At 48.2% G+C, this 26,369-nt stretch overlaps 1 protein-coding gene across 5 annotated transcripts in view; it reads left to right on the forward strand.

The window, feature by feature from the left end:
• Window positions 1-26,369, forward strand: part of NUMA1 (nuclear mitotic apparatus protein 1) — an 85,657-nt gene that overhangs the window by 47,375 nt on the left and 11,913 nt on the right. For 2 of the 5 annotated variants that reach the window (XM_055141263.1, XM_012934914.2), the window contains exons 2-8: window positions 11,519-11,592; window positions 17,436-17,521; window positions 22,028-22,107; window positions 23,306-23,388; window positions 24,051-24,131; window positions 25,316-25,403; window positions 25,718-25,835. In XM_055141263.1, the coding sequence (XP_054997238.1) occupies window positions 11,551-11,592; window positions 17,436-17,521; window positions 22,028-22,107; window positions 23,306-23,388; window positions 24,051-24,131; window positions 25,316-25,403; window positions 25,718-25,835 (578 nt within the window). In that variant the 5' untranslated portion in view covers window positions 11,519-11,550. Of the gene's footprint in view, window positions 1-4,822; window positions 4,975-5,464; window positions 5,696-6,009; window positions 6,063-11,518; window positions 11,593-17,435; window positions 17,522-22,027; window positions 22,108-23,305; window positions 23,389-24,050; window positions 24,132-25,315; window positions 25,404-25,717; window positions 25,836-26,369 lie in introns of those variants that run through there. The other 3 variants (XM_055141261.1, XM_055141260.1, XM_055141262.1) reach the window with 3 other exon arrangements.

Raw genomic sequence — 26,369 nt, forward strand, 5'->3', positions numbered from 1 at the left:
TGGACTTAGACAAGGCCTGGGAGAAGAGACCCCAGATGGAAATGTGAAGTCTTTGCAGCACTGGGCCTTGGTCTGGGCCCTACAGCAACCTGACTGCTCACCCACCATTCTCTGGGGGCTCGAGGGATGGATTTATAAACCTGCCTTCAGATGTAGGTCCGTGGAACAGATTCAAGGAGGCTTCTGTGCAAGGTACCATGTGGGGATCAGAGGAAGAGGGAATGAAAGGGGAGAAAAGGGAACTGCTTATTGGTTATGCCCTTGAGGAATTTATATTCTAGATGTTCAGGTAAGACTTTGGTACATAGTTAAGGCAGGAAAGTTCCAAAAGTAGAAGACATACTTTCTTCTTCTTTTTTTTGCACCACCAATGTGTAATACATGGATATTGAAAAATAAATTCGGGGATGGTAAGTTTGCTTCCAGGGTTAAAGCATATTTTTTTTAATTTGGGGGAGGCGCATACCTAGTGGTGCTCTGGGCTTCCACTTGGCTCTGCACTCAGGGATCACTCCTGGCGGGGCTCTGGGTGTATATGTGGTGCTGGGGGCTCAAACTCAGGTTGACTGCATGCAAAGCAAGCACCCTACCTGCTGTACTCTCTCTTTGGCCCAAGCAAATGCTTTTTTTTTTTTGCTGGATGAGCAGCATGGACATGTATGACCTCAGGATTTAAAAAAAAAAAAAGACTTGCTCTCTCTTTTTTTTTTTTTTTTGCTTTTTGGGTCACACCCGGCGATGCACAAGGGTCACTCCTGGCTCTGCACTCAGGAATCACCCCTGGCGGTGCTCAGGGGACCATATGGGATGCTGGGATTCGAACCCGGGTCGGCCGCGTGCAAGGCAAACGCCCTACCCGCTGTGCTATCGCTCCAGCCCCCAAGACTTGCTCTCTTAAGCACTGTTTTTCCTTGAGCATGTTATCTTTGCTTGTTTGAGTGTCTTTTCTACTCTGAGGAAGCCTGTTTTCTCCCTTGAACATTTATTTCTCCCTTTCTATCTCTTCACATCTTTCTAAATACATTTTATTCAATAAGAATAAAAAATAATAAAAGATACATAGTGTAGAAAATCTGGGGGCTGGAACGATAGCACAGTGGTTGGGCGTTCGCCTTTCACGCGGCCGACCCGTGTTCGATTCCTCCGCCCCTCTCAGAGAGCCTGGCAAGCTACTGAGAGTATCGAGCCTGCACGGCCGAGCCTGGCAAGCTACCCGTGCATATTGGATATGCCAAAAACAGTAACAATAAGTCTCTCAATGAGAGACGTTACTGGCTCCCGCTCAAACAAATCGATGAGCAACGGGATGACAGTGGCAGTGACAGTGGCAGTGTGGAAAATCTACCGTCTAACTTATTAAGACTAACTACTGTTATCTGTAAAGAAGTATTTGAGTTTAGATTTTAACTGGTCTTTAAAATAAAGCCCTGAGGGGCTGGGGGTGTGTATAGGGGAGGTATACTGTGATTCTTTTTTTTTTTGCTTTTTGGGTCACACCTGGCGATGCACAGGGGTCACTCCTGGCTCTGCACTACAGGAATTACCCCTGGCAGTGCTCAGGGGACCATAAGGGATGCTGGGAATTGAACCCGGGTCGGCCACGTGCAAGGCGAATACCCTACCCGCTGTACTATCGCTCCAGCCCCTATATACTGTGATTCTTGGTGGTGGAATATGTGCACTGGTGAAGGGATGGGTGTTCGAGCATCGTATAACTGAGACTTAAGCCTGAAAGCTTTGTAACTTTTCCCATGGTGATTCAATAAAAAAATAAAATTTAAAAAAAATAGAAAAACTTACAATGTAAAATAAATTGCACAAGGAAATTTAGATGAAACTGTAAAAAAAAAAAAAAGCCCTGAGAGGAAGACTAATGAAGTGAAAATAAATGTCCAGAATCCTGCTTCATAGGACCTCTCCCCCTTGAACCCTCTATTTATGACACCAAAAGAATAACTCAGGGAGGACTACCTGTGCCTTATGTACAGCATATTAGGTACTTTAGAGATGTTATTGAATCAGTTCTCATGACAGCTTTACAAAGTAGGTGTCTATCTTCCTTTACAATGGCTCAGAGATTACCTGCCAGCATTACATAGCATCCAAGTGGTATATACAGTTCTGTCATTAACTTTGTGATCTTGGGCGAATTAATCACTGTCGATGTTTCCTCTTTTCCTTTTTTTTTTTTTTTTTTTTGCTTCTTGGGTCACACCTGCTGATGCTTAGGGATTATGCCTGGCTCTGCATTCACTGATTTACTTCTGGAGGTGTTCTGGGAACCATATGGAATGCTGGGGATCAAACCCAGGTTGGCTGTGTGCAAGGCAAATGTTCTACCCACTTGACTATCACTCTGGCCCTAGTTTCTTCTTTTTTAAAGCTGAATTAGATAAGAGTACATTTCTAGGGGCTGGAGTGATAGTATAGCTGATAGGGTGTTTGCCTTGCACGTGGACGACCCAGGTTCGATTCCCAGCATCCTTTGTGGTCCCCTGAGCATTGCAAGGAGTAATTCCTGAGTGCAGAGCCAGGAGTGACCCTTGTGCATCGCCACGTGTGACCCAGAAAGAAAAATTACATTTCTATTTCTGTTGCTGGGGAGTGGGGTGGGGGGTTACTCCTGGCAAGGCTCAGGGGACCATGAGGTACAAGGGACTAAATTTAGGGCTCCCGCATGTCCTTTGAGCTCATTTTTAAACCCTACAGGAGGCTTCTCTTTGTTTTGGATTTGGGGCCTGTACCCACTGGTACTCCCAGCTTGGTTTTGGATTCTGCTCCCACAGGTGATTGGGGTGGAAAGTAGGGCTGGTGGTAGGAGTTGAACCTTGCCCTCTTACAGTAAAGGTTTCTTGCCCCTAAATGAGTGGGTTTGTTTTTAATTAATTAATTAATTGGGCAGTGCTAAGGGGACCCTGTGGTGCTTGGGGTCGAACTTGGCCCTATCTTGCGTGAATCATGAGTTCAGCCTTTTGAGTTATCACTTGGCCTTAAAGGAATGGTTTGGTTTTGGTTTTTGAGTCACTCCTGGTGGTGCTGGGGGGGGCAGTGCTGAAGGAGACTAAAGGCATGCTGTGTCATTTGTTGTTGTTTGGAGGGTGGGGCCACACCTGGTGATGCTGAGTTCTTATTCCTGGCTCTCTGCTCAGGGGATCAGGCAGCAAACCCAAGCCGGCTGCATACAAGGCAAGCATCCTACCTGCAGTACTATCTAGCCAGCCCACCCAAAGGAGTTAGTTGTTTTGGGGCTATACTTGGTGGCGCTCAGGTTCATTCCTGGCTGAGCTCATGAAACCATATGGGGTGCTGGGGATCATACTTGGCTCAGCCACGTGCATGGCAAATGCCTTACCCTCCAACTATCCTTCTGGCCCTAAAAGGAGGCTTTTTGTTTTATTTATTTATTTATTTATTTATTTGTTTGTTTTTTGGATCATACCCTATGGTTATCAGACTTGGGCACCATATGTGGTGCAGGGGAGTGAACTCCAGTCAGCTGTGTGCAAGGCAGGTACCCTGCCTGCTGTATTATCGCTCTGGCCCGAGAACTTTTAAAAGTAATGAGTCAGTACACTTCAGGTCAATGTAATAGAGCCTGGTACATAGTATGCACTCAATAAGCATTAGCTATTTTTTAAAAATTTTTGCATTAGCTGCTATTTATTATACCTTGATTTCTCTTGTTCTAATATGATCCATATCAGCTCCCCATTTAATCTCATGCTGTTTTTTCAGTTGTGTCTTAGTTTTCTCTCTGCTTTCAAACAGTCCCTTTCCCCCTGTCTCTCTAATATCTCTCCTTCCCTTCTTTCCATCTTCTCCCTCGAACCCTCCTCATTCTCATTATGTCTCCTGTCTTCTTATAGCACTGATTCACCTCCCTGTGGTTAGTCTCATTTATATGTTAGAATAATTAAAGTACAATTCATTGTACCACATCTATGTTAAAAAGTAAGCAACAAAACATTAAAATCTTTATTTGATATCTTTTATTTATTTTTGCTTGCCGAGTCTGGCACCCAGGTCTCCTACCAGTGCACTCAATCCAACTCATCCTTCAAACCTTTCCCCATCACTTCCACTCCCCCTCCCACTTTGTCTTCATTTCCATCTCAGGAAAGAAAGTCCACCTATGAGATCCAAATTTAAATATTTTATTTACTAATTCTTTCCAGCTCGCCGCTGGTAAGGATTTTTCTTTTGCTTTTTGGGTCACACCTGGTGATACACAGGGATTACTCCTGGCAGTGCTTGGGGGACCATATGGGATACTGGGAATTGAACCCGGGCTGGCCTGTGCAAGGCAAGCACCCTACCTGCTGTGCTATTGCTCCAGTCCCAGAATTTTTCTTTTATCTTTCTTTTTTTATTTTTTGGTGAGGGGAGCACGTACTGTCTTGAATTTTCAAGTCCTATTTCTCATGAAAACATGGAATTATAAACTATCTCAATGTCAGTACTGGGTTTAATTCATCTCACTGTGCTCTTGATCCCTCTTAGAAACACTTTCACATAGTAGGAACTTAAAGTTCCTGGTGTCAAGTGCAAGAGAGAAAGGGGATTCCTGCCGACGGCCTGGTGGGTTTCTCCCCTAGGCTTTGGTGAGTGGGTGGAAACGCTGTGGTTTTGTTTGAGTCAGACATCTTTTCTTTGGAGCCTCGTAGTGGAGGCAGAGCCCAAGGCTCCCAGGAAGGGTCCCAGAGGCTGTGTCTCTGAAGAGAATCTGTGCCTGTAGTACGCGGCCCCGTGCCTTGGCCCCTCGGCCCCTCCCCGCAAATGCGCAGCGGAACAGGGGATTAGGTTCTGGCAGCACAGCTGGGATTTTGGCGGCCATTCCAGTCGACAATAGTGCGCGGCCACCGGGACAGGGCAGCGCAGGCCTGCACTGGGGGCCGCGGTGGGCCCGCGCTTCGGGTCCGGGTGGCGAGGGGAGGATCGAGCGCAGTGCGGCATCCCGGCCCTGCCGCGCACCAGGTACGGGCTGCAGAGCTGCTCTGGGGAGAGCGGTGGGGGTGGGGGCAGGGAGGCCATGTCCCCAGGCTGGTGGCGCAGGCCAGGCACTTTGTGTGAGCTGGCCAGGGCGCCTTGTGTGCGCTTCAAGGCTCGGCCCGCCCTGGCGGCAGGAAGCTGCCGGGGCTTGGAAAGGGCCTGCGTCTATTCCCGGGGCTTCCTCCGGGCCCCAATCGACTCCGAGCTGCCCGCGGCCTCCCCGTCCCTAGCTGGCCGGGTGCGAGCAGGTTTGTCCGGGAGGCCGCCGCAGGCCTTTGTGTGCGTGCGCGCGCGTGCGTGCGTGTGTGCGGTGTGTACGTGTGTGGTGTGTGCGTGCGCGCGCGTCGGTGTGTGTGCCCGCGTGTGCGCGCGTGCAGGCCCCTGGCCCGGCCGCCCGCGCCCCCGCCTTGCGCTAGGTCGCCTCCCGCCGTGGGCGCGGCCCCGCCCTCCCGGCGCCCCTCCCCCGCGCGGCGGCCGGATCGCGGAAGCTCGCTGCGCCTTTAAAGAAAGCAGACTCCGCGCTCTGACGCACTTCTGGCTGTCAGCCAGGGAGCTCGCTCCTGCCAGGCTGCCCGAGAAGAAAACCAACAACTTTTCTTTTGTGTGTGGGGTTACTTTCCACTAGCCCCCCCTTTTCCTCTCCTTTCAAGATTTCCATGCTAATGGCGGATTAAAACCTGTAGATACGTTTGGCTTTAGGAGTCTGGTAAGGCCTCCCCCGCCCCCGCCACCCTTCCCCCGCACGGAGACTTTTCTCCCCCATTCTCTGGCTGGTTTCTTTTTTTCTTTTCTTCTTTCCCTTCTTTCTGTTTTGTTCCGACGTGGTCGAGGTAGTGCGGCGGAGTCGCCCCCCGCCGCCTGTTCCTGCGCCATCCTTAAAGGGGAGGGAGAGCAAGTAAACACAGAAGCGCGCTGGGAGCGAGCTGGCCAACATCCGGGGGTTGGCGCCTTTCTGCGCTTTCTTCCCCCCTCGCGTACTGTCAGCGTGTTTTTGTTCAGAGGGGGGAAGCGTGTTGCGCCTGTTGGGCTGTAGCGACAGCTCGCGGAGCTGCTCCGTTCCGAGCGAGGCCTGGGTGTGTACGCAGTGGTGGGGAGTGGAAATGGTTCATTTTGGCAGCCGGTAGGGGCCCGGGTGTGTGACTGTAGCGCAGTGGGGGCAGGTGCTGACGAACTGCGGGAGTGTGTGGAGTGTGTGTGCTCCTGCGCGTGCTCTTGGTAAATGGCCGTGGGCCCAGGTCTGGGTCATGCTAACCCCCTTTATCCCCATGCCCTTCTGATCAGGAGCCTGCCGAGCAGAGGGGGCGCGGGGTAGGGGAGCAGGCGGTGAAATCTGGGTTTCTCTTGCAGTCCCTCCTCTGATTCTCAGCTAGATGCTTGGGCCTCTGACGCAGATTCGAAGCTTCCAGAACGGATAGTCTGGGTGAAGCAGGGAGGGAGGGCGGGCTCAGACCAGAATGTCTGTCTGTACGGCGACCCAGGGGACTCCAGCAATCTGGTTTGTCTGACCTCAGGGGTGCAAAGGAGCCTTTCGGACTTGGGTAGGCAGGCTACGACAGTAATAGGACAACTCAGGAGTTGAAATGAATTGTGATTTTTCCTTTTGGCCTCTTAGAGCTACCGGGCCTTCAGCCTTTGATTTTCTGCAAACGTGCACCGCAAGATGTTTCTGTTTGTGCGAAGTTAGCCAATGGCAACACAGGGTAGCATTTCCTGAGCCCCTTAGGGACTGCCTACCAGGTGAGGTCTGGGTGCTTGATTGGTTTTACTGCCTAACCTATATCTTCCACACTTCGAGAAGGATTCCCAAGAGTTTCATTCTATAAATGCTGGGTTGGAAAGGTGGACAGAGCTTGGGGTTCTAATGGCTATAGCCAGGCGGGTTATCAGGCTAAGCGATGGTAAATCAGGGAGCTGGAGAGATGGATCTCAGATGCAGAGAGTAGGAGACCTGGGTTTGATCCTGGCACTGCAGGGATCAGAGCACTTGTAGGAGTGACCCTCAGGCATCTCAAGGTTGACTTCAGAACAAAAATCTTGATCTCTAGCATGGCCCCACGGATCAGACAGTTGCCTCCTGAGCTGGAAGCCAATTGGCCTTTGGAATCATGGGGTTAAAGAATAGTGGAACTTGGGGGAAAGAACCCTTTGAGGTGGGAGTTTAATGTAAGCTTTGAGCCCTAAAACTCTGGGAGATGGTGTTAGTTTCTAGAGAATGAGGGTTCAGCAGAGGTGAAGCCCACCAACAAACGAACGGCCAGATCAGTACAGTTTAGCAGCTCTCCAGTACCAAAGGTCACTTTGGTGTTATCTTGAGGGTAGGACTGGTGTTCTGGTAGCTGAGAGGCGGTCTCAAAAGGAACTGGCACCCGGCCTGGGGGGTGGGGTAAGGAGAACCAGGTTGCCACAACTCAGACCCTCTGGCCTTTGGCCTATTAGTTGGTCCACCCCTATAACTAAAGCTTTTCCAGAACAGACCCCAGAGCTCAGCAACCCGACCCTCTGGTCTGGTCCTTGTATCTGAGCAGGTGGTTTGCATTAGCTTCAGCCCTGGTAGGAAACCGCGCTGTGCTAGGCTTTAACTCTTTAAGACCCAGGAAGGGTGTAGGCCAGATGGATGTGAGTCTTTTGAGCGTCACTTTTCTGGTTCTAATAGATCTCTGGAAACAGAGGGGTTACAATGAATAAGGGATTTTGCCCCTGATGGCATGGGAGTTAATTTAGGTCAGTTTTGAAAATGTAAAGAGGATGGAAGGCCTTTAGTTTATAAGGCAGCTGCTTCTGTGTCTTGGTTCCTTCTTGAGCCTGGTGGAGAGAGTGGGCACCTTAGCAGCTCTGGGAAGCCTCTGTTTGGATTCTGGGGGCACTTCTTTATCAGAGAACCAGGTAGGTGAGAGCGCTGAAGACGCCCTCCAAGGTTCTGCATTCTGGGGCTTTGTTTGCTTGTTAGTTGGTGGGGGGGTGGGAAAGGGGATGTGCCTGGAAGAGTTGGGGTAGATCCCAACAGATCTGTGAAAGGGTTCTAGGCTATGGTCATGGGGATCTGTTTTTCCATCACCATCACTCAGTCTTTTGGGTGGGGCCTGCTTCATATTTCAGGGGGAGGGTGGGGAGGATGGTGCTCTGGCTGGGAGCCCTCGGGTTTCAAGCCAAGGCCTGCTTAAAGCTGTAGTCCCTGTACTTGGGGCTTGCCATGCCCCTTGATTTAGTCATTCATTATCAGAAAAGAGTGAATGAACAGACTCTCTTCCCTTTGCTCTCTCTTCCCTTATGGGCTCTTGAGTGGACAAGGGCATTCTGGAGTTCTTCATATTGAGTATTTTGGATTCTTGTTGTTTCTGAGGAATAAAGAAGGAGGCATTTGGCCTACACACCAGTTTCCTGGGAGGTGGGACAAGTTTTCTTCAAGCTTCCCTGAGAGGACTTAAGGGTTTTATGTTTTGCCTCTAAGATGAAGGGAAGAGGTTGGTGAAACCTGAGGTCATTTTTAGCATCACAGCTGTGGAATCTCAGAGGGAGCAAGATCTACCTCCATTTGCAAATAAAATTTCTGTGACTGACATTTGGGGCCTCATCTAGGAGACAGCAAGTCTAGAGGCAACCTTAAAGCTGAGGGGAAGGTAATTTGGGCCCTATTTTCTTTGTTGCTGAATAACTTGGGTTTTTCTTTTTTCCCCTCATCTGTATAAACATTTGGTGATTGTTGCCTTCAGCACAAGGCCCAAGGATGTTTCCTCCAACTTGAGGTTGGTCAGCCACCAAGAAGCCTTTTCTTAGAACAGTAGTTGAGGTGCCATTCCTTTATCCAGCCTGGGTCCAGGGAGCTAGGCTGCTAGTGGCCATGGAAAGCCGTGCTGGCTTAGCCATTCTGCCTCTGAGAACCCTCTTTACCACTTCACTTGAAGCTCTGGCTAAAGCCCAGGTGACTCGACTTATTTCCAAGACTGTGATGTTGCTATCATTGGTGGAATCCCTGTTGGGATTTGCAGGACAGGAAGCACTTAATTATAAGTAACAGCTATATTTAGCATTTGTTTCCCTTTATTATTTAGTGCTTCATTTGTGCATAATTTCACTTCTCGCCCTGCTATAAGCCCCTCTAAGGCAGAGACCCTTCCATTGTCCCATTTTTCCATATAGCTTCCAGTACAGGATGAACATGCAGGATGGGAGAAGCAGTTTCCTGATTGCCCGGAGAATGGGTCCTAGAAAAAAGTGAGAATGGATCATCAGATTTATATATCGCTTTTATCCTGCCTTAGGGACAGAATCTTTCTTACCTGAACATGATACACATAGAAGGTGCTTAGAAAAGTTGGTGTCAGAGAACCCATACCTTGGTGATTATAAAATGTGGGGAAATTATTGGTGAGGAGACTGTTACTGTTCCTTCTTCCATAGTAGTAACAAACAGCACACCTACAGGGAAGTGGGGGGTGGGACTGATTGTTCTCATTGGAGAATTGTGGGGGCTACCAGGGTGTGATGGGGAATACTTAAACACTAAATCTGTGGTCTCTTGGGCAGTTGGCAGGCAGATGGCTGATTCCCAATGGGAAGGGAAATTGGGGGTAAGAATATCAGGACAAGTACTAATCTTTCATTATATCCCCCATGGGAACTCCACCAGAATTGGATTTGGCTTCATTCAGTTCTGCATTTGAACCATGTCTCTGATATTTCTGGGGAAGTAAAACCCAGAATTTAGAGAGATTTTCCTGTGGTCTTTACTTATTGCTAGGTGGAATTTGGATAGAAAGAGCCAGGAGCCATCTTTTCTAGGCTGGGCATATGGCTCAGTGGTAAAGTGAGTGCCTTGCATGCACCTGGGCATGATTCCTGGCACCACCAAAAACTAAACAGTAAAAATCCACTTTTTTTTTGCTTAATGGTGTCCAAGTTTTGAGTAGCAGTTTTTGATTATCGTTTTTGAATAACAAGATTGGTTGACCGGGGCCTGGAAGATGGCGCAGTGGCTTAATTTAGCCCTTGTTTGGCAAGGATAAGGTCAAAAGTTGAAGGCTTGTGCTGTTCTCTGGCCTCCAGATCGTTAGCACAGAACCCCAAGTTCCTGCACTGAGGTGATAAGGACAGTCCAGCCATTTATGATTTCCCAGTGAGAAGGACCTGACAGATGGCTCGGTGGCTTAACACACTTGCCAGGTGAGGCCTGTGCCACCCACACATGCTGAGGCAATCCAGGAGGCTCTGTTGTTAGGGAACCCCATTGAGGAAGGCCTGGATGACCCAGTGCCTTAGAAAGCGCCCAGGACAAGTGTGGGGCTGTGAGATCAGTCCTTAGCACGACTAAGACAGTCTGACTGTCCTGTACTCTTGGGACCTTGGGGTGGGGGGAGGTGATAAGATAAATAGACAAGCCCAAATCCATTTCTGGTGGAGATTCCATAGGGCATTTGATGAAGGATCAGTACCTGTTCTGCGCTTTGTTTTGCTGTTTTGTGTTTGGATATCCTGACCAGCAGTGCTGCTTGGGGGACCATGCTTTCTAGGCCTTTGTGCTCTCTCCCTGCCCCTATTCTAGTGTTTTTTTTTTTGGGTCACACCCACTTGTGCTCAGGGCTTATTTCTGACATTGCTCAGGGATCACTCCTAATGAGGCTCAGGAATGATGTGGTGCTGAGGATCGGACTTGGCTTAGCCATGTGCCAAGGCGAGCCCCTTACCCTGTGCACTCTCTCTGACCCGTATTTTAGAATTTGTGGAAGGGGTTGGGCTACACCTGGTATGGTTTGGAGATTACTTCTAGATCAGTGTTTGGTGGACAGTATGGCAGAGATTAAATTGGGGTCAGCTACATCCAGGTCAGCGTCTTAACCCCTGTACTATTACTCTGGCTCTGTTCTAGTTTTCTTAGTGACATTCTGTACTTTTATCTTTTTGAAAAATTATTTGTTTTTGGTTTTTGGGCCACAGCGGGTGATTCTCAGGGCCTACTTTTGGCTCTGTACTCAGGAATCAATCCTGATAGTGCCTGGGGAACCATATGGGATGCCAGAGATTGAACCTGGTTAGCCGAGTGCAAGGCAAGTGCCCTACCCGCTGTCTTATCTCTCCAGCTCCCATGAATGTTAAATTTGTATTGAAGAGAAAAATTGTGTATAGTACTTGACATTGATTTGAATGTAGGATTCTTTTAAAAGATATATTTATAAATTATTTTTTTGATTTTGGGGCTCATCAGGGGTTCCTTCTGGTGTCTGTACTCAGGAATTACTCCTGGAAGTACTCAGGGGACCTTACGGGATGCCAGGGATTGAACCTGGGTCTCTCGTGTGTAAGGCAAGCACCCGACCTGTTGTACTGTCTCTTTAGCCCACAACATGATGCTTTATAGTCATTTGGATATATATTTTAAACTCTAAAGATTCCCATCGTGCCTTGGTGGATTAAGTGCACAGAAGACTGATTTCTTTCATGTTCAGTGCTGGTATATGGAATCACTACCTCACCTCTTCTCCTTCCTCATATATATCTGATATAATTAACCACATTTTTTCCTCTTGAATTCCAGGTGCATCGGGGTGACTGACTGGTATCACCAAAATGACGCTCCATGCCACCCGGGCTGCAGCACTGCTCTCTTGGGTGAGTGGTCCTCCCTGTCTCGTCTGTTAAACTTCTGCATGCAGCTTGTGTGGGCTCAGGAGGTTTCTGAGAGCTTCAGCTCTTTAAAGCCTTCTTCATTTCCATACTAAATAAATAGGCTTCATACTAAATAAATAGGTTTTTTTTGCTTTCCCGTTCGTCTGGTTTTTTGACTTTTGGTCACATCCAGCAGTGCTCATGGCTTACTTCTGGCCCTGCACTCAAGGCTGGTGGGGCTTGAGAGCCTTTTGCAGTGTGGGTGGTCAAACCTGGGTCAGCTGCATGCAAGGCCAGCGCTCTACTCTCTCCATCCCCATCCTTTACCTTTTACATTCTTTCAGATGCTGTTGTTCCTGACAACATCCATACCTCTTTGAGGGATAGAATTTCTTTGAGCTGTGCAAATGAGGGGTGGGGGCAGACTACAAACCCCTCCTTGGCTGCTCCCTGTGCATTTTTCTAAGCAGAAGAGTTGAACTATGGACACAGGCACTTTGGTCTTCAAAGGTTATTTCTCTCTGCTTTCGCTGTCCTCTTTTTTGTGTGTGTGTGTGCTTTTTGGGTCACACCCAGCGATGCTCAGGGGTTACTCCTGGCTCTGCATTCAGGAATTACTCCTGGCAGTGCTTGATGGACCATAGGGGATGCTGGAAATTGAACCTGGGTCGGCTGTGTGCAAGGCAAACGCCCTACCCGCTGTGCTATCACTCCAGCCCCTGTCTTCTTTTTGTTTACTACAAGGTCCTTCTGAGACATAAGGGCCAATGAAAAAATTAATGCTACACACTGGCAATTTCAAGCTCTACAGAGGGCTAGGGATGTGGCTAGAGTGTAAACCTTTCACAAAAAAAGGCCTCAAGTTTGATCCCTGACATCACAAAAGTAAAATATCTTAAAATGAAGATTAAGAGAAGAAATAGGACATAGAGGAGAGGAATGCCAAGCAGAGCTGGACTCAGTCTCGCTTAGAATCACTGCTTTGACTCCATCTGTTTGACACAGAGCAAGTTACTCAGTCTCTCAGAACCTTGTGTTTTTAGTTTGTTTTTTGAACTTGTATGCTTGTTTTTGTTTGGTTTTCGGGCCACACCTGACAGCGCTCAGGGACTACTCCAAGTTTGTTGTGTGTGGGGGGGTCACTGCTGGTAGTTCTGGGGCTTTCTCATTTAAAGCAGACATGCTGAGTTAGCTTCCCACCCCTGTACCTAGCTTTAAAACTGGAAATAAGGGCCGGAGTGATAGTGCAGAGGGTAGAGGGTATTTGCTTTGCACATGGCTGACCTGGGTTCGAGTCCGTGGCACCCCATAGGCTTCCCCAGCCTACCCGTAAGGTTGGCACCTTCATGCTCATTTTTTTGTATCCTGTTTAGAGACCAAAGAATATCTTCATCTGTTTTCTCCACTTTCAAATGATTTCTACTATGAGAGCAAAATAATGCACAGTAAGAATTTTTTCTTTCTGTGTGAGCAGGGGATCAAAACAGGGCTTACATATGTAAGGCATGTGCTGCACCTCTGAGCCAAACCCTCAGCCCTGAGAAAATTTTTTTGTATCCATGAAAGAAACCCTTGCTGAGATGATACCTGGTATGGTATCTAGATTTTTTAAGTAACTTAATGGTGCTTGAAAATTTTATGTAGGTGACAGGTAGTGAATGGAAAGGGTTTGATACTTTACTAAAACAGTTTTTAAAAAATAAAATGTAGAGGCAGGATATGGTTTAGTTGTAGAGCCACTTGCCTTGCATATTATGTGAGTACTTAGGCTAAATTCCCAGTACTGTCCCCTACCCCAGTCAAAACACATAAAAGGGGAAAATATCTCCTAAATAAGTTGTTTTTTAAAAGAAAATTAAAGGATGTGCTTTTGATGCTTAAATTTTGGTAGTTTGTTTTTAGAAGGTTGAGATAGATTTGGGTCTGGAGTATTCAGTTTTCTAGAAGATTATGGCCATTTCTGACTAATTATTAAGTATTCTTTCAAAAAATGGAATGAAAAAAGGGGTCAGAGATAGTACAGCAGGTAGAGCGTTTGCTTTGTGTATTACAGACCAGGGGTTTAATATCCAGTATCCCTGATGGACCCCAAATACTACTACCTGGAGTGATTTCTGAGTGCAGAGCAAGAGTAACCTCTGAGCTTTGCTGAGGTGTGGCCCCAGCACTCCCCTGTCCCGCCAACAAATGGAATAAATACACGGTTCCTTAAGACTTTGATGGGCAATCATTTTCTATCCTACATTTTTAATATTTTTTGTGGGGGAGGCACATTTGGTTGCCTACTCAGTCTACTGCACTCAGGGGTCACTCCTGGCAGGGCTCAGGGGACTGAACCCGGGTTAACTGCATGCGAGTCAAGTGCCCTACTTACTGTACTCTCTCCAGTGCATCTTCCACATTTTTAATCTTTAAATTCCCTCCCCTGTTCCATGCCCTTGTTCAGTGACTGTGGATCACACATGTACCCGGCTGTGATGCTCACAGGCTATTGCTCTGCTTGCCAAGGATTGCACGTCAGGTGGTGATGCTTGCTCACTGGGCCATGCTGCTCACCAAGTTTGCTGTTCTTAGTTGTGGGGCTTGCACATGTGCTCACCAGCCTCGTTCTGTCTATTGAGACTCACAAGTTAAGGTTGGTGGCTTCTGGCCAGGTGGTACACCCCCCTTTTTTGCCTGTGACTCTTGCACATATATATTTTTTCATTTTTGGGGGGCAATGTAGTCACACCCCATGCTGGGGATCATATGTAGTGCCGGGGATCGATTGTGTATATTAAGGCAGGTGCCTTAATCCTTGCACTCTCTAGCCCTTGAACATCTTTTTAGTTGCAGCATCACTGGGGATCTCATTCCTGCCGTGTAGTGCTCATACATAGTAGGCTCCAGTGCAGCTGGAAATCCCTTGCAACACTGGTGATAGCAGAGAGCAGAGTGGCCAGGCTTAAGTAGTAGAGCTGGGGCCAGGGAGATGGCTCCCAAGACTGGAGCACCAGGCATACATGCAGAGCCCTGGCTTGATGTGTGGCTCTGCATGTTTCCCTAAGCACCACGAGGAGTGACTCTTAAGTCCTACCACATGTGACCCAAAATCAGAAAAAACAAGAGTTGCTAAGTTGCCAGGCTTGCACTTGCGTTTTTGGAGACAGGTATTCTAAGCCTCAGTGATAATCTACTGGGTCCAATATTCCACACTTGGAAAAAACATTAAGAGGGCTGGCGAGAGGGGCTGCAGCAATAGCACAACGGGTAGGGTGTTGCCTGGCACGCGATCAACCCGGGTTTGATTCTCAGCATCTCATATGGTCCCCTGAGCACCACCAGGAGTAATTCCTGAGTGCAGAGCCAGGAGTGACCTCTGAGCATAGCTGGGTGTGACCCCAAAAGCCCCCACCCCACCCCCCCAAAAAAAGAGGGCTGGCAAGAGTGTATAGGGGTAAGGCTCTTGCTTTGCATGTGGCCAATCCAGGTTCGATCTCTGGCAGTCCACAGAAGCGCCCTCCCACCCCCGCCCCTTCCCTGTCAGGAGTGATCCTGAATATAGAGCCAGGAGTAAGCTTTTCAAACTTTAAAGTAAGCTTTTAGGATGTGGCTTAAAAACCACAACAAAACAAAACCTCAAAATAAAAAAAAAAACCTGAAGGTTTTAAAATTCATATCATATCTAGAAAATTTTAATACAAAATAACTTATGAAATAAAAGCTTTCTGTAACAGAATCACTGATATACTTTGTTTGTTTGGGAAACAGACCCAGCAGGAGATGCTGGCAATCTCCTGCCCTTGCATCTCTTGTATACTTGAGTAGTTTAGCAAATCCTTCCTTCCTCTCAGGTAACACAAAAGTAAATTCAACTGCAGCTTCTTCTAGACCTGGCTGATAGAAGTGAACCATAACATATGCTTGTTGAATAAGTTGTATACCTGATTCATTTGCTTATGACTTCTGGTGGATGTTCTAATGATAAAAACTTATCATTGGGCTGGAGTGATAGCACAGCGGGTAGGGCATTTGCCGTGCACGTGACCGACCCGGGTTTGAATCCCAGCATCCCATATGGTCCCCTGAGCACTGCCAGGGGTGATTCCTGAGTGCATGAGCCAGGAGTGACCCCTGGCATCGCCGGGTTAAAGCATTAAAGTTGCTGCCTGAAGGGCAAAAATGGGGAACAATTGAATCACTATTGATGGGCTTTAAAATTTTTTAAAAATTGAATCACTGTGAGATACATTTCACTGTGAAATTATAAAGTTAGTCATGATTGGGTTTTAGGTTGAGTTTTTTTGACATCCATAGTTTTGTTTTCTTCCTTTTCCTATAAAAAAGGAATCCTATTCCTGTTCCTTTGTTTCTTCCTCCATCATTAGCAAATATTTATATCTGGAGTGGTGCTCAGTGTTTACTCCTGGTTCTGTGCTCAGGGGTCACTACTGTGGTACTTGGGCCACATATGTAGTGTTGGGGATCAAGGTGGGGTTGGCCATGTGGAAAGCAAGTATCTTAACCCCTGTACTATTCTTTGACCTCCATATTTAGAATAAATTTTATTTTTGCGCCACACTAGGCAGTGCTCAGGGCATACTCCTGGTTCTGTACTCAGGGATCAGTCCTGCAGGCTCGGAGGACCATATGGGATGCAGAGAATCAAACCTGAGTCGGCCATGTGAAGGCAAATGCCCCACCTGCTGTATTATTGCTCCAACCCTTGGAATAATTTTTAAATGCTTTAATAATGAGAGTATGAGTATATAATAAATAAGTGTAATATTTAATGGGTTTTGAATAGATCTTTCAAAATGCTAGAGCTACAAAGAGTTATAATGTAAGTGTTCAGGGGCTGTTTTCCCCATCTAATTCTTTTTTTTTTTTTTGCTTCTTTTGGGTCACACCCAGTGATGATCAGGGGTTACTCCTGGCTTTGCACTCAGGAATCACTCCTGGCGGTGATCAGTGGACTATATGGGATGCTGGGAATCGAACCCAGGTCGGCTTCATGCAAGGCAAACGCCCTACCCGCTGTGCTATTGCTCCAGCCCCTCCCCATCTAATTCTTGTCATCAAGATCCTCTTTTTCTTTGGCCTTTTGGGTCACACCCAGCAATGCTCAGAGGTTACTCCTGGCTCTTCACACAGGAATTATTCCTGGTGTTGCTCAGTGGACCATGTTGAATGCTGGGGATCAAACCCGGGTCTCCAGTGTGCAAGGCAAACATTCTACCTGCTATACTATCACCAGCCCTTGTATGTCTGTTCTGGTTTTTTTTTTTTCTTTTTGGGTCACACCCGGCAATGCACAGGGGTTACTCCTAGCTCTGCACTCAGGAATCACCCCTGGTGGTGCTCAGGGGACCATATGGGATGTTGGGATTTGAACCTGGGTCGGCCACGTGCAAGGCAAATGCCCTACCCACTGTGCTATTCCTCTAGCCCATTGTATGTCTGTTCTTAGAACCATTTTATATATAATCATAAAATGTACCCCTAGTTCTAGAACAGCCTAAAACTTTTAAGATTCTATCTTGTTTGAAGTTAAAACAAGAAGCTGACAGCAGCATTCAAATGACTGTTACTGGGTGTTTGAGTCAACCTTCGCTGAAATGAAAAATCCAGAGAGATAGAAGGCTCAGAGGGTTGAGTGAATGCATGACATGCACACAGAGACCAGGGGTTCATCCCCAGCACCACTGTGTCTGTCCTTCCCTGTAAACACCTAGAGTCATCTGTTCCTTAATTCTTAAGAGTTTACCTAGCTCTCATGAGGGTAGAGGGTCACTGTCTAAGAGAGGAAGCAAAACTCAGTCCCGCTCACATTTGAGTTTCAGCAGACTTTCCCCTTTTCCTCCCAGGTGAACAGTCTGCGAGTGGCTGACCCCGTGGACACGGTGCAGCAGCTGCAGGATTGCAGGGTCTTCTTAAAGATCATCGACCACATGTGAGTACCTGCCTCAGCCTGCTTCCTTCTCATAGGAAGCTGTGTGCTAAGGTGCTGTCAATCCTTTCCTTGTGAGGTCTTGAACAGCCAACTATAGCCAGAAAGTTCGGGCAGGATCTGGATATCCAGAGGTACTGTGGGGCCCTGTGAGACCTCATTGATCTCATCCTCTATTCAGTGACATCTCTGGGAGAAGCTTGGAATTGATCCTAAGGCTTCCTCACTCTTTCGGTTTGTTTTATTTTTTGGGTCACACTTGGCAAGGCTCAGGGGTTACTCCTGGCTCTGTATTCTGGAAATACTCCTGTTGGTGTTCGGGAGACTATCTGGGATGCTGGGGATCAAACCCAGGTCAACCATGTGCAAGGCAAGCGCCCTACTTGCTGTGCTACTGTTCTGGCTCTGGTTTCCTCACTCTTGTGCAGAAAGAGCCTCCAAGTCTCTAGGTTTCCTTGTATATCAGAGTCTGTTCAGGGACTTCTTCTGTGTTCTTGTCTCAGTGGTAGTCTTCTGTAACCCTTGTTCCTTTTTTTGTTTTGTTTTGTTTTGTTTTGTTTTTGGACCACACCCAGTCTGATCAGGGATTGCTCCTGGCTCTGCACTCAGTAATCACTCCTAGTGGTGTTCAGGAGACCATTTGGGGTGCCAGGGATTGAATCCAGGTCACCCACATGCAAGGCAAGCACCTAATCCTTATTCTGGATCCCAGACTCATACCACTGTAGTCGTCTCCAATTGGCGCATATTCATGGACAGAATGAATACATAAGGTTTCAGAACCTTGAGTGGAAAGTCGAAAGGTATTAAGTTGCTTGCTTTGTGTTCAGTTGGTCCTGGTTTGATCGCCTGTACCACATATGGTCCCCAAGCGCCACTAAGGGTAACTCCTGGGCACAGAGCCAGGTGTGACCCAAAACAAAAGAAAAAGAGATTTCAGAACCTATCTCCAATCGTGCTTTCATCGGGATGTTTATCTGATGAACCTAGTGACTTTACCAGGAAGTTGAAATCTAAATTTTCAGCCCTAGGACTAGAGATGTGGCTCCTGGCAGTTGCTCATGCCTTGCATTACAGGAAACAGCAAAATATGGGGTGGAGGATATGACTCAGATGGCTGGAGTACAAACTTTGCATGTGAGAGCCCTAGGTTCAGTCTCTGTTACCACGCGGTCACCTGACAGCACCATCACAATCGACCCCTGAGTATTTCCAGGTGTGGCCTAACCACCACAAAGTAAATAAGAAAAAATGTATTCAGCCTTGTTATTTCAAGAGCTTTCATCAAAAGTCTATCTCCTACCACCAGTCATTTCTACCTCCATATCTCACCCCATTTAGGGAGAATCTCCTAAATTCTGTATATTAATTTGCATCATCACTATATTGTATAACTTATTTTTCCCTCTTGTTGCCTATAAACTTGTAATTAGAGTAAACTTGATTAGATTAAGGTTTTTGTTACTGTTTTGTAAGAGTACTTCATTGTATACACCATCGTATAAGTTGTGTACCACCTATAAATCAGCATTTTGTATTCAGTTGGCCCCAGTTTGATGGTCTGCACCACATATGGTCCCCAAGCTCCACTAAGGGTAACTCCTGGGCACAGAGCCAGATGTGACCCAAAAACAAAACAGAAAGAGGCCGGGCTCTCCAGTGCTGGGGCCCTTAAGCCACTCCCAGCAATACTCAGCCAACTGGACCAGACAGTTCAGCTCTCAGGCTTGGTGTTGCAATGCTATACAGGGCCAGCAGTGGTAGAGCACTTGCCTTGTATGTGGGAGGCCCTTGGGGTCGGTACCTGCACTCAAAGGAAAAAGGATCCCTGTTTTCCAAGTTGTCTTCTGGGATGCTTCCTGAGCCTTCTGTAGGGAGAGTGTGGAGGGAGACTGTTGTGTGTGTAGCATATGTGGGGGTGATGGTATTAGGGGTGCGTGTGGACTGTTAGAAGAAGGGGCTGTTCAAGTCCCAGGTTGACCCTAATCTTCATATCAGAGTTAGGACTATGCAGACCAGTTTCTTTTGGGAAAGCAGATGTTCTTGGTGATTGTGTTCTGGTTGTTGCATTTTTTGGGGGGGGGCACCACTAGTGCTTGAGGGCTACTAAAGGCTAGGTTCTTGAGGGTCGCCCCCAGTGTTGCTCAGGTCCCCACACAGAGTGGGGATCAACCCCAGAACTCTTGCTTGCAAAGCATGTGCTGCAATCTCTTGAGCTCTCTCCCTAGCCCTGTCCATTTCTCTTGCTTCTTTGTTGCTAACCATAATCATCACAGAGTTCCTGGGCAAAGGTGTTTGGAGACTGACACCATTTGTGGCAGATGGGAGCTGTGGGAGTTGCACATGGCTTGGGCACTTGCCATTCTCTCTGCTAAAATCAGTGTAGTGTCAACCCTAAGTAAAATTCACTGTAGTGCCAACCCTGGTGGGAGTGTGTGTGTGCGTGCGTGTGTGCATGTGCGTGTGTGTGTGTGTGTGTGTGTGTGTGTGTGTGTGTGTGTGTGTGTGTATAAACAGCCTGAAACAAAAGCCTATCTCATGTCTTGTGTTTTTATTTTTTGGTTCTACATCTTTGTTATCTATGAAGTCTAAAAGGCAATAGTTTAGTGGAGCATTCTCCAGAAACCTAAAGTCTTGGCATTTGTCTTACTGACATTGGCGTCTGCATTTCCCAGGAAAAAGCATTCCAATCCCCATGTCAGTGCCTATGGACTGGGCACCTGTGGTATTCCTCGCTTTCAGCTTGCAAGGTCTAAGTGGCCAGTTGTAAATAATAGAGTGGGCTTGTGAATTCCTGGGGAGGTGGGCAGAGGTGGGATTTGCAGCGACTTCTTTTTTTTTTTTTTTTTGGCTTTTTGGGTCACACCCGGTGATGCACAGGGGTTACTCTTGGCTCTGCACTCAGGAATTACCCCTGGTAGTGCTCAGGGGACCATATGGGATGCTGGGAATAGAACCCGGGTCGGCTGCATGCAAGGCAAATGCCCTCCCCGCTATGCTATCGCTCCAGTCCCCGGATTTGCAGCAACTTCTGAGGTTTGCCTGTCTAAGATGAGATTTGAGTAGTTTTGATGATGGACTGGGCTTCTCCAGGACCAACATTTTCCAAAGCTTGTTTGGTGGGGGAGAGATTTTCATGGTCTAAAAGGTTTAGGAAATAATACATTTATACCCTCCTTTAAAGAAAATATTCGGTTTGGTTTTGCCCAGAATTTCTCATACACTGAGCCTGTGAATGCTTTAGTTTTCAATCTTTAGTTTTTTGTCTTGGGGCTACACCTGGCAGTGCTCAGGGCTGTCTCCTGGCTCTGTGCTCCAGGAACACTGCTGCATTGCTGGGGGGAGGGGGGCGGATATTGTGTTGGGGATCAAAGCTGGGTCAGCTGCATGTAAGGCCGGGTCCTGCCTGCTGTACTCTCTGACCCACGATGTTCTATTTTTTTTCTTTTTTGGGTCACACCCATCGATGCTCAGGGATTACTCCTGGTGGTGCTCAGGGGACCATATGGGATGCCGGGGGATCGAACCCGGGTCGGTCGAGTGCAAGGCAAACACCTTACCCGCTGTACTATTGCTCCAGCTCCCAGAATGTTCTACTTTTATCTGATGGAATACACCTAGGAAAATGACCACCCTGCACTGAGGCATAGTCCCAGCTTTCCAGATTGTGGGTAGGAAACTAGCCCTTTCCGGAGTCTGTGAGGGGGTTAGCATTCCGTCCACGCTTTGAGGGAGTCCCTAAGCACAGACCAGCTCACAGAATCCTGCACATTGGAAAATGCTTGTGTAATTAAGTGTGACATGTACCCTACTATCTTGCCTCAGAGGCTCCTGTGCTGTGAGACTGCCACAGAAGGTTCTAGGGCCTGTGGTGCCCACCAGGAAGTTGATTGAAACCTGGAGATTCTGGTTCTGAGGGACAAATAGGAGGTCTCTTATCAGCATATCCAGCCATAGGTGGACAGAAAACTTGATAATAATTTACCTCCTGGAAGGAAACTGTAGTTAAATATGGCCTCCGGGAGTGGGGCTGCAGGGCAGGTGCCTGGACTGTGTTCGAGCGCCCCCTGCTGCCCTCCTGCCCTCATTGCTCTCTTTATACTTTGCTGCCATACTTTCCAGTAGCTTGCAGGGCTCTCCGAGAGGTGCGGAGGAATTGAACTCAGGTTGGCCTCGTGAAAGGCGAACACCCAACCACTGTGCTATTGCTCTAGTCCATATATGTATACATATATATATATATATATATATATATTTTTCCGTGAAAACCCCTTCTCTTATTTTTTTCCAGAAAGATCTGGAAACAGATCTTTCCAGACTTTCCTTTCATCTCTGCTGCTTTGAGAAAGACCTCATGACTCAAATTCTCAATTTTATTTAGTGGGGTGGGTGGGATCGGGGCTGAGTTACATTCTCTCCATCATAGAAAGGGGAGGTGGTATATAATGCATCAGCGAGGCAGGAAGGACTGGGGAGTCCTTTGCTCCTAACACATTGCTCTCTTTCTAGCCATGGCACTGATGAGGGGCAACAGATCCTGCAGCGGCCAGCACTGGAGAGGCTGGAGTTCGTGTGCGGTTTCCTGCAGAGTAAGCACCATTCTTGTCTAGCTGGGAATGAACTGCCTCCTCAACTCCTAGTACTTGGGTGGCCAGAGGAGCCAGTTCCCAGGTGTCTGGAGCAGAGGCTGAAGCTTGCTTGCTATGTCCCCAACAGAAATGTAGCTGGGTCAGCCACCACCAGTGCAGGGATAAGAGAGTTTCTCTTCCCCTTCAGTCCTTTGAAATTCCAAGTAGAAGCAAGCATCCGTTTGTGGTTCACCTAAATTGGGCTTCTTTCATTCCTTCATTGCAGGGAGTAAGAGGATCAGTGTGATTCTCATTGCCTCGCAAGGAAATATTTCCCCAGAGAACCTGGATCTCATTGCTAGGGGTGAAGCTGGATTTAGGTTGAGGTCTTGGTTGCTGTGCCACTTTTTCAGGCCATAGCTTCTGAGGTCTAATAATTTCTCTCTGAGGTGGATGTATGGATAAAACGAGAACATGTTTACAGCATAGTGCTTGTCAGTTCCATTCTTGTCCAGTCTGGGTGAACTGACGGACAGCAGAGCTCTCTACTACCTCTGCCTCAAAAGAATCTAGGAAAAGTGGTCATTTAGACAAGCCAGTTGTTAGTGATTGCCCTGGGTCCTCGGCAGCACCGGGTATTCTCGTCCTCTTCTCCTGCTCAGCTTCAGGCATCCTCTGTGGTCTCAGCTGGGACTGCGTTGCAGAGCAGCCTGGCTGTTCTGGGCTGCTCCTCTGTGGAGCTGAGCAGGAGTTGGTGCTGAGTGCACTGTCGGGCCCCGGAGCTGTTGGGAATTCCCAGCCTGCTTTCTGCCTTTGCTGTCCTCACAGTTCAGGGACTGGCCCAGGATAGAACTAACTTCAGCTGGAAAAGCATACGTGGGGGAGAGAACGTGGGGCAAGGATTTCCATGCCTCTGGCCCCACCAGAGATGGTAATTCTGCTCATTTTCTTATGATCTCAGGGATGGTTCCCAGGAGTTTGTCACCCTCATGGTAGTGGTGGTAAAGGGGGGCGAGGGGGTTGTGGTTGGGGGATAGACATAGCTGTGCTCAGAGTTTTCTCCTGGCCCTTTGCTCAGGAATCACTTCTGGTGTTATTCAAGGGACCACATGCCATGCTGGGGATTGAACCAGACTTAGCCGCATCCAAGGCAAATGCCTAAACCCCTGTACTATCTCTCTGTGGACTAATTTACCTTCTTTTTTCCTTGTCATTATAGAAAATCGAAAGCATGCCTCTTCTCCAGAATGTCTGGTGTCGATGCAGAAGGTGACCGAGGGGTCAGAACTGGAACTGGCCAAGGTACCTGTGGGGTCCTGGGCTATGGGTGGGTTGGGAGAAGATGAGTGTAGCCCATGGAGGTTGGAGGTAGGTCGAGGTGGCTGCCTGACCACGGCCGAGACTAATGGAGCTCAGGGGTTTCATAGGAAAGATGGGTTTACTGGACCACTACCATGGGCTTGAGGAACTCTGGCAGGAGTCAGGCCTCATCCAGCTATTGCTGTAGTTTTGCTCTTAGTTGTCTGTTACAGCCATTGCCCCTGGTGTTTCTGGGGGTGGCGTGTGCAGAGTTCCCTGAGCCCTGAGGTTGAGCTACACCATAGACCCAGTTTTGTGCACTGTAACCTTTGGGTCCTCAATAAAGTGTTTTCTGCCACTTATGGGAAAAGGCTGCTGAATTTTAGGAGCTTTTCAGAAGAGTGTCCCAAAGGGACTAGAGTGAAAGTACAATGAATAGGGCACTTATTTTGCCTGCACCTGGCCTGAGCCCCAGCATCTCATATGGTACCCTGAGCACTGTCAGGAGTGATTCCTAAGTGCAGAGCCAGGAGTAACCCCTGAGGATTGCTTGGTATGGCCTAAAACTGGTGGTGTCTAAAAGAGCTGAGAGTTTGAGAACAACCCAGTGGGGAAACACTGAGAAGAGAGACAACCCCACAGTGACTCTCCCATCTGGCTTCTAGATGATCATGCTGCTCTTATACCACTCCACCATGAGCACCAAAAGTCCCCGGGACTGGGAGCACTTTGAGTATAAGATTCAGGTAAGTTCTGTACCTGCTCCTCTAGTGGGCTGGCCTGTATTTCCTCACTCCCATCTGGTTTTCTGGAAATAGTGCTTAGCAATCTTTTAAAATTGTCACAGTAATTGCCGCCATTCATTATAGAAAGTCTGGAAAATATTAAAAAGCATAAAGAAATAAGTTGCCAGCAGTCTTCTTCACAGAAATACCTGCTAACCGTTAAAAGACATATATACCATTGGTCTTTTTCTGGTATCTATATTTATTTTGATTAGGTTATACAGAGACAGTTTTCATATGTGTTCTTGCATAGGAGGGAGAGGGAGAAGAAGGAAGGAGAGGGAGAGAGAGGCGGGAGGAGAGAAAGAGAAAGAGAGGGAAGAGAGGAGAGAAGAGAGAGACTGTCCCTTGTTCCCTCCTTTACTCAGTTGATCAGTGGGAGGGAATGTCTGCAGTGGGAGCTCAGCGTGGTCACCTCCCTGCACTGCGTGATCTCCAAGCGAAGAGGACTTGGTGTGCCATTTCTTTATAGAGGGAGTTGACCCTGGTTTCCAGGAACCTTTTGCTGCCTTGCTTGCTGCTCAGGCAGCCGCCCTGTCTTGCTGCCAGAGCAGTGCATCTGGCAAAGAGTGGGCAGCGTAGGTGAGGGGGGTGAGGCTGTGCAAAGTGCAGCCTTCCAGTTATCCCACGTCAGGCTCTTGCTTTGCTCTTGGCTACTGTGGGCATGGGAGGAGGGATGAGTGACTCCTTCCTTTACCATTTCTCAGCCCCAAGCCAGTCATGCATAGGCCTGATTGAAACAAATTCCGAAGGAATAAAGAGCTGCTGCAGACTGGACCACAAAAATCAGATGAACTCAGTTGCTTATAAAGCTCCGGAAAGGGAAATTTTACAGTGGAGCAGGTGGATAAACATGCATGGAGCCCCAGAAGCATTCATCTCAAGAAAATCAGTGGGCCAGCACCCTGTAGGGTGCTTTCTGCCCTTCTTTCCCTCTCCCTTTGCCCCACGTCATGAGTGAAGTTAGAGACTCTTGTCCCTGGGGACTCAGGAGGTGGGCCAATGACCCTGTCTGCAGTGTGTCCTCTGCTGGGTCCTGGGCCTTGCTGGCTCTGAGTGGCAGAACAGGCTCCCAGGGGCTTGGGGCTCACCCATCTCTGCAGCCTCCTCACACCTAAGGGGTGCTCGCTCTCTCTGTGGCCCAGGCGGAGTTAGCCATCATTCTCAAGTTTGTCCTGGACCACGAGGATGGCCTCAACCTGAACGAGGACCTAGAGAGCTTCCTGCAGAAAGGTAAGTAGGGGCCCACTCCCGAGTGACGTCCTCTCTGTGCTGGGGGCTGCTGGTCCTCTGAACCTAAAGGACTGGCCTTCACTCCACTGAGCTCTCAGCACTGCTGAGCTCCAGAGATAGATGCTCTTGGTGTGTTTGGCTCAGAGGCACCGGCCTCTGCATAATCCTGATACCAGTTTTGAGTTTGCCAAGCCCACCTTGAACTTACATAAATGGTCCTCTCTCCCCACTAAGGCAAGTTCTCAAGCTGTTGGAAGCTGCCTAGTGGGTCATCCTCTCATTCTGTGGCTTGTTTTTCTCTTTATCCCTGCCAGTTGCGGTCCCAACTACTTGTTCCAGCAGTGAAGAGCTCTCCCCACCCAGCCACCAGGCCAAGAAGGAGGTTCGCTTCCTAGAGCTCCAGAAAGTGGCCTCATCTTCCAGTGGGAATAAGTATGTGCTGAACATGAGCCTTCTCTTGGCTGTGAGCAGTTGTGCACTGCAGACCGAGGGATGTTCTGCCCCTTTTGCCACCAGAGCTGCTGCTTAGTGCTGGTGGAGCCTGAGGCAGAAGCTGCCTTTAGGGCCCTCCTGCGTACAGCTCTAAAGGCCCTTCTTGCGGTGTAGTTTACAGGGGCAAGGGAAAGCATCCTTTGAGAGATTCAGGGGCAGGAGGAGGAGAAGAATTGGGGCTGGAGTGGTAGCACAGAGAGGAGGGCATTTGCCTTGCACACGGTTGACCCAGATCAATCCCTGCATCTCATATGGTCCCGAGCATTGTCAGGTGTAATTTCCTGAGTGTAGAGCCAGGAGTATCTCCAGGTATGCGGTGCAACCCGCACCCCCGCCCCAACAGAAAAACAAAAAAATCACTTGCAAAGGAGGCAAGAGAATCCTGGGTCCTGTGTGATGCATAAGGTTGCACTGCAGGCTGAAACTCGGGTGTTTGGGCTTTCTGGCCAGTGCCCCCACATAGATGGCTCTGAC

Source organism: Sorex araneus, chromosome 6 (assembly GCF_027595985.1).
Source record: "Sorex araneus isolate mSorAra2 chromosome 6, mSorAra2.pri, whole genome shotgun sequence".
In the NCBI taxonomy this organism is placed as follows: Eukaryota; Metazoa; Chordata; class Mammalia; order Eulipotyphla; family Soricidae; genus Sorex; species Sorex araneus.